The sequence below is a fragment of the Amaranthus tricolor genome, chromosome 7 (assembly GCF_026212465.1).
Source record: "Amaranthus tricolor cultivar Red isolate AtriRed21 chromosome 7, ASM2621246v1, whole genome shotgun sequence".
NCBI lineage: Eukaryota > Viridiplantae > Streptophyta > Magnoliopsida > Caryophyllales > Amaranthaceae > Amaranthus > Amaranthus tricolor.
Genome location: NC_080053.1, coordinates 24,633,390 through 24,652,693, shown reverse-complemented (window position 1 = coordinate 24,652,693; position 19,304 = coordinate 24,633,390). Strand labels below are relative to the sequence as shown.

The 19,304-nt window shown below is 36.2% G+C and overlaps 2 protein-coding genes across 2 annotated transcripts; both read left to right on the top strand.

Annotated features, from left to right (window-relative positions):
* Positions 1 to 3,501: 3,501 nt before the first annotated feature.
* Positions 3,502 to 9,444, top strand: LOC130817358 (uncharacterized). Its single transcript, XM_057683020.1, has 8 exons — positions 3,502 to 3,659; positions 7,010 to 7,091; positions 7,239 to 7,306; positions 7,423 to 7,520; positions 7,820 to 7,956; positions 8,070 to 8,137; positions 8,905 to 8,968; positions 9,204 to 9,444. Exons 1-8 carry the CDS (start codon positions 3,649 to 3,651, stop codon positions 9,219 to 9,221), a joined length of 546 nt encoding a protein of 181 aa, XP_057539003.1. The 5' UTR covers positions 3,502 to 3,648; the 3' UTR covers positions 9,222 to 9,444.
* A 5,387-nt stretch (positions 9,445 to 14,831) lies between these two features.
* LOC130817357 (60S ribosomal protein L18-2-like) lies at positions 14,832 to 18,910 on the top strand. The gene is made up of 4 exons (XM_057683019.1): positions 14,832 to 14,979; positions 15,080 to 15,298; positions 15,384 to 15,566; positions 18,582 to 18,910. Exons 1-4 carry the CDS (start codon positions 14,977 to 14,979, stop codon positions 18,738 to 18,740), a joined length of 564 nt encoding a protein of 187 aa, XP_057539002.1. The 5' UTR covers positions 14,832 to 14,976; the 3' UTR covers positions 18,741 to 18,910.
* The last annotated feature ends 394 nt before the right edge of the window (positions 18,911 to 19,304 follow it).

Here is a 19,304-nt window from a genome sequence, read left to right as displayed (position 1 = left end):
AGTATAGAACCTCTCATGTGTGTCCGTGGGATTGAAGATGCGAGTTATGGGGCTCATTCCGTATCATGCTAGAATAAAGGGGCTGCTTTGACGGAGTACTGAACATTTTTATTTTTTCACAAATATCAAAGATATCCGTGTGGTCGATAAGTCGGACCCCCAGGTGGTCCTTCTCTTTCTCAAAATATTCTAAGTGTTGAAGAGGGATTCTCGTGCTGAACTCGCGAGTGAAGACGCAAACTATTAGTTCGCGGCATAGTTCAACCATAGGTGTAGAAATATCTTGAGAATGCTATGCCGCGTCATTACTAGGGATCCGATTCGTAAATACCCTTGGTGTTACGCGGCATCAGTTCAAAACAGACAGTTGATTTAATCCGCACAGTAGATAAGTCGGACCCTCCTTTGGTGTTTTGTTGAAAACATTTTTAAGTGTGGGGATTTCTGCGATATCAGTGAAGCAAGGGCCGAGACATGATGTCGCGGAATCAAGATCCCACATTCACTACTTCGCTGTTGTGTTATAACATGTCTGGGGCTACTCCGCGGCATACTTCAAGCCGCGGCTTCATATGCCTGTTTGACCCAGATCCAATACGTTCTCACCTGACAAGCTTAAAAAGGTCGTATCTTTTTCATTACAACTCGGAATTCAGCACAAGAACTGTCGATTCAAAGCTTGCAAGCTCAATTTTCATGATCCATGAGGAGATTTGCCAGGTTGGGTATATGTTTTACCTCATGGGGCTTTCAAATGTTCTCTACGATCATTAAATCAAGCTCCGACGGGCACCTGTTTTTCCGCATAAAGGAGGATGTTTCCAGTCGTGGTGGCTCTCTTTTCACATCATCCTTCATGCGTGGGGCTAAATGTCATGGTATTGTTTACTCAATTATTTTATTTATTTATTAATTAGCATCATATTACTAAAATACCCTTTGACCTTTCCGGGTTGACTTTGACTTTTGGTCAATGGGCTTTCTGCTGGACTTCCCATCTTCCTTGGAGGGCTCATGGGATTTTTACCTTCAGAATACTTAACTTCCCTGTCATCTATCTTCTTTGGCCATCCTCCTTTTAAGGAGAATAACTGCCCACCACCTTCCACTCTTCAATCATGCTTGGCTCTCCTTGTTTCAAGAAGAATAACTGTCCATTCTTCCCATGACCAGTCCACCTCCCATTACTCCCACTACTCCCATGATAGCTCACTTCTTCTGCAACTTCCCTTCCTCACCATTATAAATAGGGGCTACCATCAAGGAGGGAGGATCATCTGAAAAATAACCCTCTTAAGCATCCTTGCTCATACTCCACTTCATTAGCATACCAACACTCCAATAATATCACCCACTGCATCTTTTTGTATTCATTCTGTAATCACTTACTCCATATTCTCATATCCACGTTCTAACTTGAGCGTCGGAGGGGTTTTTCCGGGAGATCACCCCCCGGACAAGGCTAACGTGTTGTGTTGCAGGAATTCAGGTCGCTTCCTCTCATAAGTCGCTTCTCTTGATCACACTTCTACTTATCTCCAGGTATTTCAAGTGTATCCCACTTCCTCGTTTCATTACCGAAACAGTAATCAAACCCTTACTTGATATTAAAAAGTTCATATCAAACAATCAGTTCATATCAAACAATCAAACAATCCTAAATAAGAGAAAAATATGTTGTACTCTAGTAGTGAAGATAAATTATTAACAAAGAATAATTCATTAGAGATTAAGAGCTGTATAACAATTAACACGATATGAAGTATGAGTTTACTTTCACTCAAAATAAAAAAAAAAGTATGAGTTTATTTATGCTCTCAAGTTGGTAGGCCAAAAAGTTGTATAACACTCTTAGATTGCCCCCTTTATCCATTTCTTTGTCGAACTTTGATTCTCCCCAATGCTTCCTATTTCCTAATTATCATGGAACTTTGAGTTCCAAGAATAACCTTAACATTCAAGTGCATACGTATTAGTAGCGATGGCTACGGTTCGAGATAGGCCGGTTCCGGTTTCTAAAAACTGGAACCTAATTCAGACCATTAGGTTTTGATTTTTATTTCAGTTCTAGGCGGTTCCTAGCAGTTCAACTCCTGAGTTGGGCGGGTCGGACCATCGTTTCAATTTTTTTGGCTATACTATTATAATATAGACATACCATTGTTGATAATTATCGATATTAGCCCCTAAATTACCAAAGTACATCTTGTATTTGGAAAAAAAAATTATCAAGCCTATGGCGTCCTTGACCCCTCAGCTTTTGTTTATAGGTTTTTATAGGTTTACTCGAGTTAAGAGTTTTATTGGCTGCAATCCCTTTATTTCTTTTGATAAAGAATAGGGAAATTCCAAATGGTAACTTCAAACTTTCATGAAACGCCATTGGTAGCATTTTTGTAAGTTTTTTCCACATGATAACATCTAGTTTATGACTATTCTAACTGCTGTAACATTTTCTGTTAAATTCTTGTCAATTTTCGTTTAATTTACCATTTTAACGTTTTTACCCTTATTAAGTATTGGTTGTTATCTTTATAATTAGCCCTAAACCATTTTTATGCTATCAAATGTTTAATTCACCATTTTGATGTTTAATTTATCAACGCTCTCAAATGTTTAGGACAAATTATAAAGATAAGAACCAACACTTAATAAGGGTAGAAACGTCAAAATGGTAAATTTAACAGAAATTAACAAGAATGTAACGGAAAATGCTACGACAGTTAGATAAGGCATAAAATGGATACCATGTGGAAAAATCTTACAAAAGTCCTACCATTGATGTTTTATAAAAGTTCGATGCTACAATGTTGAATTCCCTAAAAAATATGATCTATCATCTTCCATCACTCCCCATATCCTAATTATAACTTCTGTGTAAGACATATCGAGTACAACCTTTATATTACAAGGAAATGCTTTGGCTCTTCTAAGGTTTATTTGCCCCTTAGAAGTCGAAGTATGTTCGAAAACTCATAGGCATTATTTGGAATTGTATAATTCATTTGAAAATAAAGAATTTAATTTTGGTATTGAAATTTGCAAATTTTGATATTTGCATATTTTACATTGTTATTGGAATTTTATAAAATTGATCTAATTGCAGATTTTCAAATTTAAGATTTATAAATATGATATTTAAGCTAATTCAACATCTGCAAATGAATTTTAAATTGTCAAACATGATATTAAGACATTTATAAAAGGCGAACATATTTCACATTGAATTAAGATTTAACCTAATAATTTCCGCTAATTCTTAAATGAAACGGTCTTACGGTGAAACCATTTCTATTAGGCTGGCTCAATACACACATTATGTCTTAAAGTAATCACTTATAATTTAAAAATAATTATTTTTTATAATTTTAGAGTGATTAGTTATAACCTTAAAACGAGCGCTTAAGATTTTAAAACAATTTTAAAGTAATCAATTAAAAAAATAGACTAGAACCTGTCTACATGATTTCATAAAAGAGCAGCTGAATAATTTCATATCATAAGAGTTCAATTTCCACCCGCTGACTGCATAGAAGAACATTTATTCCCTTTCTGCTTGACAAGAACTCTCACAGTCACACTCGCCATCTCTTGAGAGTTCCTCTGCAAAAGCCGACCTTTTTATCGTCTCTTCCTCTACACCTTCAAATGTTCAAGAAGTACGTTTTCTCTCTATCGTATTCTTCTCTTCTCATATTATACAATTTTTATTGTATGCTAATAATTTCTAGGTTTTAATCTTATAATTGTTAATTTTGTTTCTTTGATTCATTTTGTGTTGTTTGATTTGTTTATCTGTATCAATATAGTCATTTTTGTTGCGACACCATGCGTGGATTGAAGTATAGTTTTCCCAGTTCCATTAATGTAGTGCAATAGAACAATGTTAAGTTTTTTTTTCTGTAAAATAGAATTTAGGGTTTTAGATAGGGTTGATTTTAGTTTGAATGTGATCTTTCTGGTTAAAGAAAATCAGGAACTATATGAACTTTATTCAATTTAGGGTTGATTTAGGCAAATGAGAATTTGTTTTCGGTGAGAATTGAGAAAGTTTCAGGGGTGTTTAGTATCATTATTTTGGAGGTGGAAACGGAATCAAAATAAGAGTATCGATTACATTCTGTTTGGTTGTATTGTAAGGCAACATTTTGGTTTGTTGATGTTAACTAATACCCCCAATCTGTTACCTCTCATAGTCTCATCACTGACTCAAAACACTTGTCTAAGGGTTGCTTTTTCTATCACATTTCACATCCTTTCAAACCTGATATTTTCCGCTCTTCATCACTTGGCCTTTTTTTGCTCATATCATGGTCTCTAATCTGCCACTCTAGCTCTCTGGTTTAAAGGAATTACAAATTAAATTGCCAATGGCAGCAGTTGCAAAGATGGATACGAAGTAGCTGAAGTGAAGGAGCCAGTGGCGAGGACGACAATGAAACCGATCGTACAAGAAATGAAGTGCTTTTTTCATCATTTGAATCTCAAATATGGTGGTGGTGGTGGAATATGCTGTTTAATGAAATTTTATACCAATCATTGATCATCTGGAATAACTTTTTGAAGTAATTGAGAAACATCAATCAAAATACTCCCGGATAATCATCTGTAATAATGTGGTGGTTTAAACTAAGCAACTAAATCTCTCCAAATAATCTCTTAGAGATGGTAATGGTGGTCATTGAGGGCGGAGAGAGAAAAAAGTAGGTGGTGATAAAGATAGATTTTTCAGTATTGGCACAATACCCGATCAACTATTCAATTGGTTTTTTTTTGTGGTTTCACCCCTTGTTACTCGGAGTTAATTTAGAGACTCTTAAGGAAATCAAACTAAGAAAATAATATAAGAAACCAATTAAAGGGAAGAAAGATGAAGAATGAATTGAACTTCACTTACACCGTAAATGGAAGTCTCTGAAGTGTGAAACCTGGAAATAGACATTGTTCTCTCTAATAATTAAAAGAATATATATAATAAAGCTAATTTAGGTTACAAAGGATAGGATAAAACATAGGTTTTCCAGTATCAACACAATACCTAATCTGATCCTGTTTGGGTCTGGGGTTCACTCTTCTACCCGATCCACCAGGGTCCTTACATTGAGTGTTCACGCTCTATCACACTCCTACTTGGCCATAAGTAAGTCATTTTATCCAAAATAGTTGGAGATACAAAACTTCAAACCAAGCATAAATTCCTGTGAAAAGTAACATAAATTACATATTAACACTCCAATTAAGTACATAAAGCAAGGAAAATCATATAATTTATGTACTTATCACTCCCATTGTCTCAAGACAAAAGTTAAGGTGGGAAAGGAAGAATATATTATGAACTGGCATTTTGAAGAAGATGAGAATTGGAAGAAGAAGAAGATGCAGTTATCTCGATAAAATGATTGCAATTAAACAACAATTGAATATAGGTACAAACTTTAGAAAGACTTGCTTCTTTATCAATGAGTTGAAAATTCACTATAGAATACAAAATCACTAATTAAATACTTCTCTCCCTCTGTTCTCTAATTCTCATTGTTTTTTTCTTTACCTATCTCCTTTTGAAAGCTACTCCTATCCTATTAGTATGCTAATACCAACACTAGTGCACTACCTAGAGTCATTACATTATCACCACCCAAAGTTCCATCTTGTTTTCTAGGTGAATGTTATGCTTCATATGCTTTGTATGATGAACAAGGTGCTGGAAGAATGTTTGGGGAGCTGTAAAGAGTTGGAGCTCCAAGATAAGGGCCTCTTTGTAGGACTTTTCTCTTTTGAGCTTAGATCACATCGAATCAGATGTGTTTAATTCTAATCCAACCAGCATGCTAGTTTCACTATCACATTTTTTATTTTCACTACTGTATCAAATGTTCAGTTGCATTCAACTCAATTCCACTCAACTCGAGCCCTTAGTATTTATGTTGTTTTCTTTCTCGGGTTGGTTTATCTCTCTTGAGTCTCGAATGCTCACCAGTCCATGCTTGATCATGATTCGAAGCATTGCCTTAACACATTGAGCTTTTCAGTGTGCAAAAAATATGTCTTTCCCAAAGAAAAGTTGCACTAAAGCGCTTGAACCATCACAATTTGATTTTCTCATCACTTTTTCCAACAATTGAATTGGCTACAAATAAACAACACTGTAGAAGAATGTGATCTCTTGCGAAATTAGTCTTGTTGAACCCTCTGGTATACCTTTAATGCAAAAAAAATACTATTGGTACACCACCAGAACAATCACCATCCAGGAGCTGAGATCTTGAAGATGAGAAATAGAAGAGGAGCAGGTTGATATTCTTATTGGAATCAGGGGGAAATAAACATGTGTATGAGCTTTTGACATGCTTACTTCTCTCCCAATGAGTTAGAAACTCAATACAAAAAACTTCTACAGACTGATCCTTCTTTCCCCCTCTTCTCCCCTACTTGTAACTGTTTCTTGTTTCCTATCTCTCTTTTACTCTAAATATCTTTTTTGCAAGCTACTTTTACTAGTCTGCTTTTGAGAGGATTTCTTCTTTTCCAATGAGTAAGAAAACTCATTACATAAGCTTTCATATAATCTAATCCTCTCTCCCTCTCTTCTCCCTATTCATAACTGGTTCATGTTTCCTATCTATCATTTTGTCCATCTTATCCTGCAAGCTACTCCTAACCTACTATTAATACCCACATCTCTGTGTACCTTGATTCATTACAGAATATGTTGTAAACTGCAAGGTAAACTAGGAATAGTTCTTTATTTTAGGATGGCCAAGCAAAAGAATGGTGAGCTGATTGGAAATGGAGGATTACTGTTTTTTGCAATGTTTTTAGAGATTGAAAAAAAGGTCCTGCAAGCATATATAAAGAATTTGATCAGCATTTAGATTACAAGCTTTTGAGTATTTTTGTGTATTTTCACAGGAGAAGTGTGCATGATTTTACATGTTTTGCAGCTTTTGTTCAATATTTTCCCATGTGGCTCTCAAATACGGTAAAATATTTCAACATTTTTGTATATCAGGTTCACTTCTGAAGATGTGTCTGCACAAAATCAAGTCAAGGCTTCTGTGCAAAGGAAAATTCGCCAAAGCATAGCTGAAGAGGTTAACTCCAGAGCTCTACGTATATCAGAAAAAATACTTAATATATTGACATTCAATCATTAAAAAGCAAGAACGCCATTTTCTCAAGTAGAAAATTGTTTTCTTTGTCAGCTCAAGTGAAACTGATATGGCTTTCTTTTGTGACAGTATCCTGAACTTGAACCAGTTTTGGAAGATTTACTTCCAAAGAAGACGCCCCTGATAGTTGTCAAATGGTTTTTATATTTTATTGATTTCTCTACTATTCCTTTCTGCCTATGCTTGTCCAGTATACAACAGTTTATTCTCTCTGGTAATGTTGAGAAAAAATTTCTTTTCTTTCCCTTGGCAGCCAAAACCATCTAAATCTTGTCGTTGTCAACAATGTCCCATTATTCTTTAATATCCGTGATGGACCTTATATGCCAACTCTACGACTTCTCCATCAGTGTAAGCTTGAATTTGGAAATACTTCTATGCATTTATGTTTTAGTCTTGTAATGCATGTTAGTATTTTAGGTCAAATGTTTTCTACTGCTGTCTGGTGGTCTGGCCCCTTTTCTATACAAGTGGTTTCTGTGTTTATTTTTTTCCCAACGTTTTCTCCTTTTTTGCCTTTTATCTTCAGGGGTTTGGGTGGCAATGGTAGATTCGATGTTTGTTCGCTCTGAATTTCATGTCATTTGTATAGATCCTAGATATTGTTTATGCGAACTTATTTATGGTTTGACAATTTTCTTCTTCTGCAGACCCTAATATAATGAAGAAATTTCAAGTAGATAGGGGTGCAATTAAGTTTGTTTTCTCTGGTGCTAATATCATGTGTCCTGGGCTTACGTCACCTGGTGGTATCCTGGATGAAGAAGTTGAGGGTGAGAGGCCTGTGGTATGCCCTTAAATCTTTTAATCCACCCTTTTCAAGAAATACAACTATGTATGTGTGCGTAGATGAATATATCCAAGTATGCTATACTAATTATTGCAACTGATGTCCCCCAGGCCATAATGGCTGAAGGAAAGCAACATGCTCTCGCTATTGGCTTCACAAAAATGTCTGCAAAAGATATGTAAGTTTTACCTTCTTGATTACTCCTATTCCTGTAATACTATTGTTTCCTAAAGCAGTATCTTGAATTTGAGTAAAACTATGCTTAAACCGCGTATTAGATGATTTATATGTGACTTATTATTGTGGGTTTGATGTGTTTAATTTTAAAATGAATTTTTCTAGTAAATAATACTAGTATGGACACTACTTAGCTTTGGTTTGTTTCTGATATTAGCTTCTGCCTGTTGTAAATGTTGTATAACTTTTTGTCTTTTGCTTTGTAAACCTACTTCCTGCCTTTTTTTTGTTTTATTTGCTACATGACAATCATTTTCTGTCTAAAATAATTCTTTATGACTTACAAAACTTTAAAGAATCTGTTAACACAATTACATTGTGTTTTGATAGAGAAAATGGAGGGAAAGGAAGGGGAGAGATTTGGAAGGATGGAGAAACTCTTGTTTGTATAACTGAAAGGGAGGGGAGGGTGAGGGATTTGAGGTGACATCATGGACAAATTTTGTTAAAAATACAATATCTCTTAAAGTGGATAGATTTGAAAGGAAAATACTCATTTTCCTTTATTTTCCCTTCTCTTTTCTTCTAAACAAACAAAGTGCACTCTTACCCCTTTTCTCTCCCCTTTCGTCCCTTCTCCTTCCCTTCCTTTCTATTCTCTCCTAATCTGCTATCCAAACAGTGTCAATAATAGTTAATGTATTTGTATTCTGTTGTCTGCAAATTTTGCCCTTTTGAAATAGCTCTGAATTTTACTTGTTGATGCAGAAGGGCTATCAACAAGGGTATTGCTGTAGACACTTTGCATTATCTCAATGATGGCCTTTGGAAGGTATTGTATTCCTATCTGATTTGATAAGAACTTGTCGTTTTGATACTGTCTTCAGAATCACGAATTGCTCCATACTATTATTGTTTGGTGCTTTAGAACCCTCTTGGGCTTAACTTGTTTTCTTTTTTTTTTTTTCCGTTATCCTCAAATTTGATTTCACCCCGAAAAGTCTATTCTCTTTCCTTTCACACTTTGATTCGGTGTCTGATACAACTGTTGTTCTTGCTTATTTCAGATGGAGCGTTTAGACTGAAGTTGTGCAGAGTCCTAAGTTATCCTAAATTAACATTGTGCTGTCCCTTACGCTTTTATTCTGTCTGTTTCTTGCGAGTCGACCAAAAGTTTTCAATGAAGTTGTTGCGGAGTTTGCAAATCTTTGCTCAATTGATAGATGTACTAAATGATTTGGACTAGTACATTGATTTAATTTTTTTCTCAATATAAATTTTACAGTATTTGAAAGTTTTAGAAACTGATACCATGCATAGGACTTGGAGTTGGAGGTTATGGTTCTATCAATCGTTTGTTTATCTCGACGTCTATGTACGCATCACAGTGGTTTGAGTTTCACCAACAAGCAATACGTTACAGTAATGGTCACGAAAATATGATTTTGGTTATGTTACAGTAATGGTCACGAAATAGATTACATGGCCAATGCAGATGATTTTGCAATCTGCTTATGTTTCGGTTGTGGTAAAGATAAAAACCTGTACAATACAGTTGCAATACGATGGTGAAGTCTCTTTTTCACTATGCATGCAAGTTCCATAAAACTTTAATTTGTCAATGCGTTGGATAGTAGTCTGGACGTATATTTGATTGCCCTTCGGAATAATATGCCTTGAGAATAGAGGTGTTTAAAACAGACTTGATGACTTGATATTTATTTGACCTTGGAAATGAACCTGACTTAACTTAAGTTCAAAATAAATTTGAAATAATGTAAAAATCAATGTGAACGCAAGATCCTATTTTGAACTGACCTAAAGTACCTGATTTGAAATTGACCAGATGATGCGAATGAATAGCTCTACTTGAGAACCTGCAGAAATCGGTTTCATTCAAGCTGGTTGTTTTGTAAATTGTAATTTTTCAATTGCAATGACTTCGATTATTTTTGAGGTGTTGAATCTTAATGTAATTACTCAAGAGCAGGATAATACTATCTATTGCTTCGACAAGAAACATTTTACGAGATGCAAAAGATAATTGGACAAAGATGAAAGCTGCATCACACAAAACAGCTATGGAGGTTTTAGGAGAACTATGGGTAGTTTCATTTCATGGTAAATGATATAACGTGGTGGAATGAGGAGGTTAAGGTTGTTATCAAAGAAAAGATAATTTATTATATTGCATTAGGAAAATACAAATTTGAGGGAAACTTGGCCAAGTATAAGAATCCAAGACAAAAGCAGCAGTTTGCAAGGTAAAATTAAAATCTTTTAAAGAAGTGTTTGACAACTAGATTTTAAAGACGAAGAAAATATATAAATAGGATGACAAAGAGGAGACAAGCAAAAATAATGATATAGGCATAGTAAAGTGTATTAAGATAACAATAAGAACATTTTGTTTTAGGACGAAAATATTGACGATGAAGGGAGTATTTTGATGAGCTATTTAATGAAAAGCAAGGAAATGTTACAGAGGAGGATACAATTGCTCCTTTATATGCAAAACAGGTGGGTGAGGCTTTGAAAAAAAATAAAGCTAAAAAAAGTAGTTTGCGTCATATGGTATACCTATTGAGGCATAGAGATGCATAGGGACAATTGACGTGATTTGGCTAATTGGTCTATTCAACATAATTAAGAGGACAAATAAGATGCTCAATGACTAGAGATTTATTACTCTAGTACTTATTTACAAAAACAAAGGAGATGTCTGAATTTGCTTTAACTATTGAGAAATAAAACTAATGAGCCATATTTTGATGTTGTGACAAAGAGTAACAAAGATACGTATGAAGAAATGTACTTTCATATCAGAGAATAAATTTGAATTTATGTCGGTGAGTTCTATAATGAAAATAATTCATCTTACAAGAACAAATGAAGTACTACAGGGCTAGAAAAAGAGACTTGTATATGGTTTTTATTGACTTGGAAAAATCATACGACAAGTTACCAATAAAATTACATTGGTGAACAATTATAAAAAAGAGTATTTCCAAGAAGTGCTTTAATATAATACAAGATATATATCGAGAAGTTAATATACCATTATCTTTCGTATGTTATAAGACTCACAAAAATCTTGCCTTTCTCCCTTCATTTGTATGTTGCTTCATGCCGTCCAAGCTCCAATGCTTCTCTTTCTCCAACTCACTTTCCCTCCTCCCTTTTCATGTCATTAATTACAAAAATTATCTTTGTTTTCATTACCTATTATTTCCTTTTGATTGCATATACCAAACTAACATGAACGATTATTATTGTTATTATTATTCTTTCCCTAACTTTATTGTTTCCATTCCTTTATTTTCATTTTTTAAACCAAACAATTCCTAAATTTGCAAAAAGTGATAAGACAATAAATATATATCGGTCTAGCCTAAGGGAGATGATCTCATTTTATTTGAGAATTAGTGTACCTATTTTCTTTTACTACTTTGTAATTGTCACATTTTTGCCAACTCCGTGGAGAAGGAGCGTGGAATGTGTCATCTTCCTCGCCAATGATGGGTGGAGTCGGTATGAGGTACTCATAACCCGCCTGACTCAATGCATCGGTCAACGACGCGTTAATGGAGCCTAGGGTCTGAGAACATAGCCGATACCCCACATCAACTGGCGATGTAGAGGCCCCTTGAATTGTGTCATTGCATTGTATGAGCACCGATCGGATGCGCTCAGCCTGTTTGTTATCATTATATTGTTAAAAGAGTCACTTAAAACTATTACTATATACTCATGTACATAGCGGAGCTATGACCTGTGAAGTTATCTCCTCGAACCAATCTAGATGCTCGGTCATTCTACGCATCTACATGCGATTTATGTCGTACGAGGTAGTTCTTATCCCCAGTCCTCCGATCGATCGCATGTAGTTGAGGTTGGGTGTCACAGGCTTGCGGAATGACCTGCTCCAAACCGAATTGACGCATGACACGATCCGGGAGATGTAGCTCGACGATGTCAAAGCAAATAAGTGGACAACGCGATCTCCAAATCTCGTGGCCCGATGTACATATGTGCGGCAGAGCGTCCATCTTAACCGCTGTGTAAGGCTGCCATGTTATCTGTAATAGAAATGAATATGCTCAGTATATATACAATTTATTCATAACTAATACAAATAGTAAATGTTAATAACCTGCTCTTCCCGTTGTCGATCAAGTGCGTCTCTGTAGTAGACGAGAGTATGTGGGGAGTGGGATCTTGAAAGATATACGCGAAGCCAGCTGTAAACAAATAAACATTGTTTAACATTTTCATGTATCATAAAATAGTGAAATTATGAATTTGAATAGTGAATTGAGTGTTGCTACCTTACTGCTAAAGGATCCATCCCGCGCTGATGCTGTGACCCTAACACTGGTTCAAAATCATCCGCGTCATCTTCCTGATCATGTTGCCCATCGGGTCAAATCGTCCGAATAATGGGCCTCCCTATATGAATGTGCTCCCATGACCATATCTATAACAACATCAAGCAGCTACCAATGTCCTTGGCACCCTTACGAGATGCTCGACATAAGTTACGATACAGATACGCTAGGGTAGCACTTCCCCAACTGTACTCATCTACGCGCTCCAAGTCTCCCAGTAGAAGGAGATAGATCAACTGTACCGAGTCGCCGCTCTTGTCTGGAAACAAGATGCATCCAAACAGGTACAAGATGTAAGCTCGCGCATGTCTATCAACCGTTACATCATTCGCGTCATCCTCCAGCGCGCTAAAATGCTCTCGGAGCCAAGTCAGCTTCAATGACGATCCAACGATGATCTTCGGCTGTGTGGGGTCTTGAGGGTTTTCAGGCCACACCCCTAGTAGCTCATGAACTAATGCTGGCCAATTTCCCTCTCCATGACCTATCACTGCTTGTCCTTCAATGGGCACTCCCATTATAACTGACACATCTTGCAACGTGATCGTTGCCTCGCCAACTGTGAGGTGGAAGGTATGAGTCTCCGGCCTCCACCTCTCCACCAATGCAGTGATAAGAGCTCGATCGAGCTCTAAGCCCCCGCCCAACAACCTATGAATGTATCTGAAACCAGCTAATTCGACTACCTCTAATACCCTGTCATCCACCTCCCACTGTAACGTACTCGCCTAGTAGTGCTGACGAGTAACCAATTGGGCAGTGGAGCCCTCCCACGCAGCTACGCTCTTGTGTGTCGCCTGAAGCGTAAGCACTGATGGATCAACTGGGCCCGGCATCGCCATGATCGCTGTTATATACATAAGTGTTATAAAAATCATATAAATATTATCAGACTCAACATGTTATTACAAAATTAAAAAAAAAACATACTTTGTTGACCTTCGAGGGCATGTTTTCTTATTATGACCACAAAATCCACAAAAGCTACACGTGACACTTATGCTTTCATCATTCTTAATCGGGACTAACACATTTTTCCCAGTCACCGGGTATTTCATCTCCATTTTTAACATAAAAGAGTTGCGATCACAACCAATTACATCATAGACTTTGCTAACAAACACCTCAAAAGTCGTATTTTGACGATGGATAAACATCACTGTATTTAATCCTCCATTATACCCAACATCGGATCCAGTATAACTTACTTCCCCACCCCAATACACTATAATGGGATAATGATCCATATTCTGCAAATACAAACATGTTTTTCATGTGATTTCACATACACTTAATTGTTGATTGTGAGTAAGGGAAGTGTAAATTTGAATACAAGAATTTGTGATATTAAGGTATTAGAACACTCATTAGAAGGTTCATTTCAAATATAAAAGCTAAAAATACCATGAATATATACTAAAACCATTAAACTAACTCTACAAAGTAAAAAACTTTCATCGAAGCATTTCATCAAACACTTTATATGCATACAAACCAAATCCTAAAATTCAACTACAAATGTGTAAAATGTAAGCTTAAATCATGAAAACAAGAGAATGTAACAAACAATCAACGTATTTATAACTTCAATTGAAAACAATAATGAACAAAAAAACTATGCTCCATATTGAAAAAAAATTAGGGTTTTATTCATACCTTAAATGAGGATGAAAATAAAGTAGTACGCAAGGAGAAGATGGGAATGTAGTTGATTAGTTTAGTTGAATGAGAGGAATTGTGAATTTGAAGTAAATGAGAGTGAAGAAAATTTTTTTTTAAACTAATACCGGCAGCAAGAAGCAAAGAGGAAAATGAAATGCAGTGAACAAATGCTCAAAGCTGCAGTTTTGTACTGCTACAAAACCGCCACTTGAAGTGGCGGTTTACTCAATTTTTTTTTTAAAAAAAAAAAAATTAAGAATTCACAAACCGCCATTTCATCTAGCGGTTTACTTCAGATCCCTAAACAAAACCGCCATTTCATGTAGCGGTTATATTAAAAAAAAAAAAAAAAATTCTCACACCTATCCTACGTGGACGGCAATGTGGGAATTAGTTTTCCATTTCAAGCAAAGTGGGAATTAATTTTTTAATTTGCAATATTCTGAGAAAATATGCGATTATTTTTGATAATTTTTCTTTTTCTTTAATGTAAAGGATTTGAGTTACTTATTGAGTCCAATTCACAGTGAGACACGGTCGCATACAAAGCTTGCGGTAAAAATGAAAGTAAAAAATCATACAAATCAAAATCGAGTACAAGATGTGTATGTACGGCTGTGATTGAGATGCACGGAGAACCCATGGACCTCAGCAACACACAATCAAAAGCGAGTACGCCAGAAACCCTAATTAGCCCCCATTTCATTCCATTCCACCATCAAGAAGGAACAACAATTACGCAGTCCCAAAACCCTAATTTGGAGCAACAGCAGGAGCGGGAAGAGCAACTATGGTAGTTTTCTCTCCTCTTTCTCTCACATCTCTCTCACATCTCTCTCACTATCCTCTATTATCGTCTTCTTAATTCAAACTTCTTTGGTCACAATTTACAGGGAATCGATTTGAAGGCAGGAGGTAAGTCTAAGAAGACGAAAAGAACAGCACCTAAATCCAATGATGTTTACCTTAAACTACTCGTCAAACTCTACCGTTTCCTCGTTCGTAGAACTGGTAGCAGCTTCAACGCTGTCGTTTTGAAGAGGCTTTTCATGTCTAAGATTAACAAAGCTCCTTTATCTCTTTCTCGTCTCATTACTTACATGAAAGGAAAGGTATCGGAATTTCTTCTTTCTTTTTCTTCAGAATATAGTTTCTGTTTTGTGAAATTGGATTTGAAATGGATAGAAATTGGCGCAGGAGGATAAAATTGCGGTTATTGTGGGACCTGTGACTGATGATTGCCGAGTATACGAAGTTCCGGCATTGAAAGTGACAGCATTAAGGTTTACTGAAACTGCAAGAGCTAGGATTGAGAAAGCTGGTGGTGAATGTCTGACTTTTGATCAACTTGCTCTTAGAGCTCCTCTTGGCCAGAACACTGTACGTCACTCTTTCTTTTTTTTCAAGATTTATTCATAGTCCTTTTTTGATGTTTGGGTTTGTTAATTCATTGTACTGGACATGGATGCTTGTTGTCATAGTTTCATTTTACATTGCCACTTGATCGCTTTAGAGGATGTTGCCTGAGCAGGATAAGGGGAGGATTAGATGTATGCAACCTAACTGTTATATCACAAAAGAGGTGATTTTCGGGGAATATTTGTTTGAGGGGTAGGATGAGTGTGCGCATGGTAATTGTGTAATGTGCAAACTGGGAATGTCCACTTATCTTGTTTAGTTGGTCTTCGTGTTAATAAACACAGGGTGATTTTTTTGTTTTGTTTTTGTTGCTGTTTGGAATCTTGGTATGTTTTTAAGATTGGAGCTTATTGTTTGGGGTTAACTTGTGACGTAATTTTTGAGGAAAATGAATACATGAGTCAGTAGATGTCTTCTTCACCTGATTTCTTGCTGTAACTTTTTACCACGTTCTATCCTAAAGAGCATAAAGTTCAAGAGAGCATAAAGTACAAGAGGACCCTCCCTTAGTGGGAAGCGACAAACACACAAACCATTATAAAAGAAAACAATGCATAACTCACAAACCCAGAGCGATTATCTACTCTCACAATAGCTCTGAAAATGTTCTGGTCAGCAACATGCTCATCAGTCATCAACGATCTTGATGTTCTGGAACTTCATCTTGTTCCTCACCCACAGAAGATAGTTCAGTTCAGGCCAAAGAAAGACCTTAACCGTTCTGCAATTCTGCTTCTGTCGGCTAAGCTCACACATCTGATGCAGCTGATGCACAAAGTCAAGTACAGGAAAGGGACTCTACTAATTAAGTGATTCCACAGACTCCTCACTGAGTCACAGTTGTGCACAATATGGTCTCTAGTCTCTGGAGCATTTCCTCACAAAGAACAAGTCAACACAGCTCATCTCCCACTTGCTAATCCTGTGTATGGTAGGAAATAGGAATCCTATCTTGGATGACTAACCAAAGTAGGAATTTACTTTTTGGGCTAGCACAATTATTGCATAAAATACTCCACCACTCACCATAGTATGTTCACCCATAAGTTGGATTTAGAAGCTTTTAAATGGGAATTTTTTTTTTTTTGGCAATTTTGCATTTTTAACGAGCCCCAGTTGCTATTAACTTCCCTTCTCTCAATCTCTTTGCTTAGCACTCATGAAATGCTAGATGGAAAAGCAACATCCTTCACCTCCCGTCCTTTTGTGTAATAAGTATGCACCCACATAACACATGCTCTATTTTTTTTGACAGCAAGTGCCTATAGCATAGCATCCACCAAATATCCATATTTCTTACTTTCAACCCCCCATAATTTATAGTTAAGCTAACATTAGCTCATTTCACAGGGATTTTTTGAGGGTATGTCTTCCAATTCAGAGAAAAACTCTATGCATCCTCAATCCCCCTTTGATAAGCTTTTTGGAAGCGAATACATCATATTGTTAAGAACAAAACCAATTAGTTACCGTCTTCAAGCTTAAAAAGTAATTTATTCGACCAAAAAGATAGTTTGACCAACAATCTAATCCAGAAAGGGATTTCATTGCCCAAATTACAGCAACTTGGAAGAGGGAGACACTCCAAGATAAGTTAAAGGGAACTTACCAAGAGGCATATCAAGCAAATGCAAATTTTTTACCTCAACTGATGCTACCCAAATAGACTTTGCTCTTGCTAGGGTTAACATGAAGACCAAAAGCCATAGAAAACAAATCTAACCTGCTTTGAATGGTTGAAATAGAACGAAGGCCAGATTTGCATAAGAGTAAAAGATCATTCGATAAAAAGAAGCTCCACATATCCAACTTTCCAGCACCTAGGATGAAAATGAAACTCTTCCTTTCTCATAACGACCATCAATCTAGAATGATATTCCTATATTCCCCACATATTAAAAAGAAAAGGGCCATTTCCAATACCAATGATGGTGAAGCGAGCACGAGACATACAATTCATAATCTACTTCACAAAAATATTAGGGAAACTCATTGCAAGCATTATATCTCTGTAAAACCTCCATTCCATTGAATCATACGCTTTCCTCATATCCGCTTTTGTCATACATCTAGGACTATTATTAACTCAAGTGTACCCCTTAATTTAACTCATTGGCGAGTAATTGTCAATAATTCGTCTCTTAAGATCTGTAACCATATCCCCAATCTCCTTCTGAAGCCAAGCACAACTGATGGTGCATTCCTATCTTTAGTCTCGTCCAACAAAGAACATCTTTAGTTTAGTGTTGAGTGTTGACCCCATCTCTAGTTTAGATTGAGAAATCTTCAACTGCTCCCCTTCATGTCTTTACATTGGTTTGTACTTCCTCTTGCACATTTTCGACAATCTTGGCAGTTGATACTTTTTCTGTCTTACACCTTGAGATCAATAAGTTTTATTTACAAATTTTATTGCATATCATAGATGATTCTATTTTAATGTGTATGAGGAAGTACAAACCAATGATTATAAGCTTGAATTCCAAATTTTTTGATCATGCAAACTAGCATGTTAGGCAGAAAGTCACAATTTTAATTGTTGGAAGTGTGCTGAATGTTTAAAAAAGGACGATGTTAATAAGATTGCTGTAAGCAAATATGTGACCTAGATGGTTAATGGTTGTATTGTACTCCTTTAGGCCTGTTTTAGTTTGTCCTATTCCTGTTACGTTTAAGCTGTTTGACCAATCTAAATCATCCTGTATGCATTATATATTGGTGCCATATTGTCAGCTGTAGCAAGGGAGTTGGTGCTGCAATGTTTAGTGTGCTGCTGTGGTATTGTCGGTTTATGTTTAGCATGGCCGAGAATAGATTAGTGTAGTGGCACCTGAATTATTTCGTATGTTAATTTGTGTAATTTAACGTGGCTTGTCGGGATACTTTCTGGATCGAAGTATGCATTTTCTTATGTTTGCCGGAACGATTTTATACTGTTTTCACATCAAGTGTACTTATGGTATATTTCTGTTGCAGGTTCTTTTGAGAGGCCCGAAGAATGCTAGGGAGGCTGTTAAGCACTTTGGCAAAGCACCAGGTGTTCCACACAGTCACACTAAGCCTTATGTGCGATCAAATGGCAGAAAGTTCGAGCGTGCTAGAGGTAGGAGAAACAGCAGAGGATACAGGGTTTAAGCTTGAATACCTTGTTAGATATCTTTTTGTTTCCAGTTGCAGTTATTAAAGTTTTGCTCAATTTTCTGTCTAGACAAGAATCAATTATCTATTTCAGTTTTGTTTTTCATCAAATGATTCGGTCTTGTCTTTTTTGGTTATTGTACCATGCAAAGATGTTTTGGTTTGGCGCAGCTCCTTTATCTTATATTTTCTCTTAATTCACGTTATGCCTATAGTGCATGTAAGATGAGTATTCAATGCTTATGATAGAGACTGAAACCGATATATGATCCCCCGCCATCATGGGGCAGATGTGGTGTGAAATTTTCAAAATTTTACATGCCTATCATCCTTGAATAGGAGAATAAACGTTGAAAAAGGTACTCCCTAGTCCCTCCGTTTTAGCCGATGTGCTCTATTGTGCTCTATTGGTTTTCAGCCGGTCTCTTAAGAGACGTCTCTCATGTTCAATTCATTAAACCTTATTATTTATTTTTACTTTATATTTTTCTTTATGGGCCAATTTAATTAGAGATAGTCTTTTAAAGAGACCGTTTTTTCACAAGAATGTGACTTGTTTTA

What these genes read in the sequence shown, in the direction of transcription:
- LOC130817358 (XM_057683020.1), top strand. An exon ending in TCTACGACTTCTCCATCAGT is followed by an intron (nt 7,521 to 7,819) that starts GTAAGCTTGAAT and finishes CTTCTTCTGCAG; the next exon opens with ACCCTAATATAATGAAGAAA. An exon ending in TTGAGGGTGAGAGGCCTGTG is followed by an intron (nt 7,957 to 8,069) that starts GTATGCCCTTAA and finishes GATGTCCCCCAG; the next exon opens with GCCATAATGGCTGAAGGAAA.
- LOC130817357 (XM_057683019.1), top strand. An exon ending in TTACTTACATGAAAGGAAAG is followed by an intron (nt 15,299 to 15,383) that starts GTATCGGAATTT and finishes AAATTGGCGCAG; the next exon opens with GAGGATAAAATTGCGGTTAT. An exon ending in CTCCTCTTGGCCAGAACACT is followed by an intron (nt 15,567 to 18,581) that starts GTACGTCACTCT and finishes TTTCTGTTGCAG; the next exon opens with GTTCTTTTGAGAGGCCCGAA.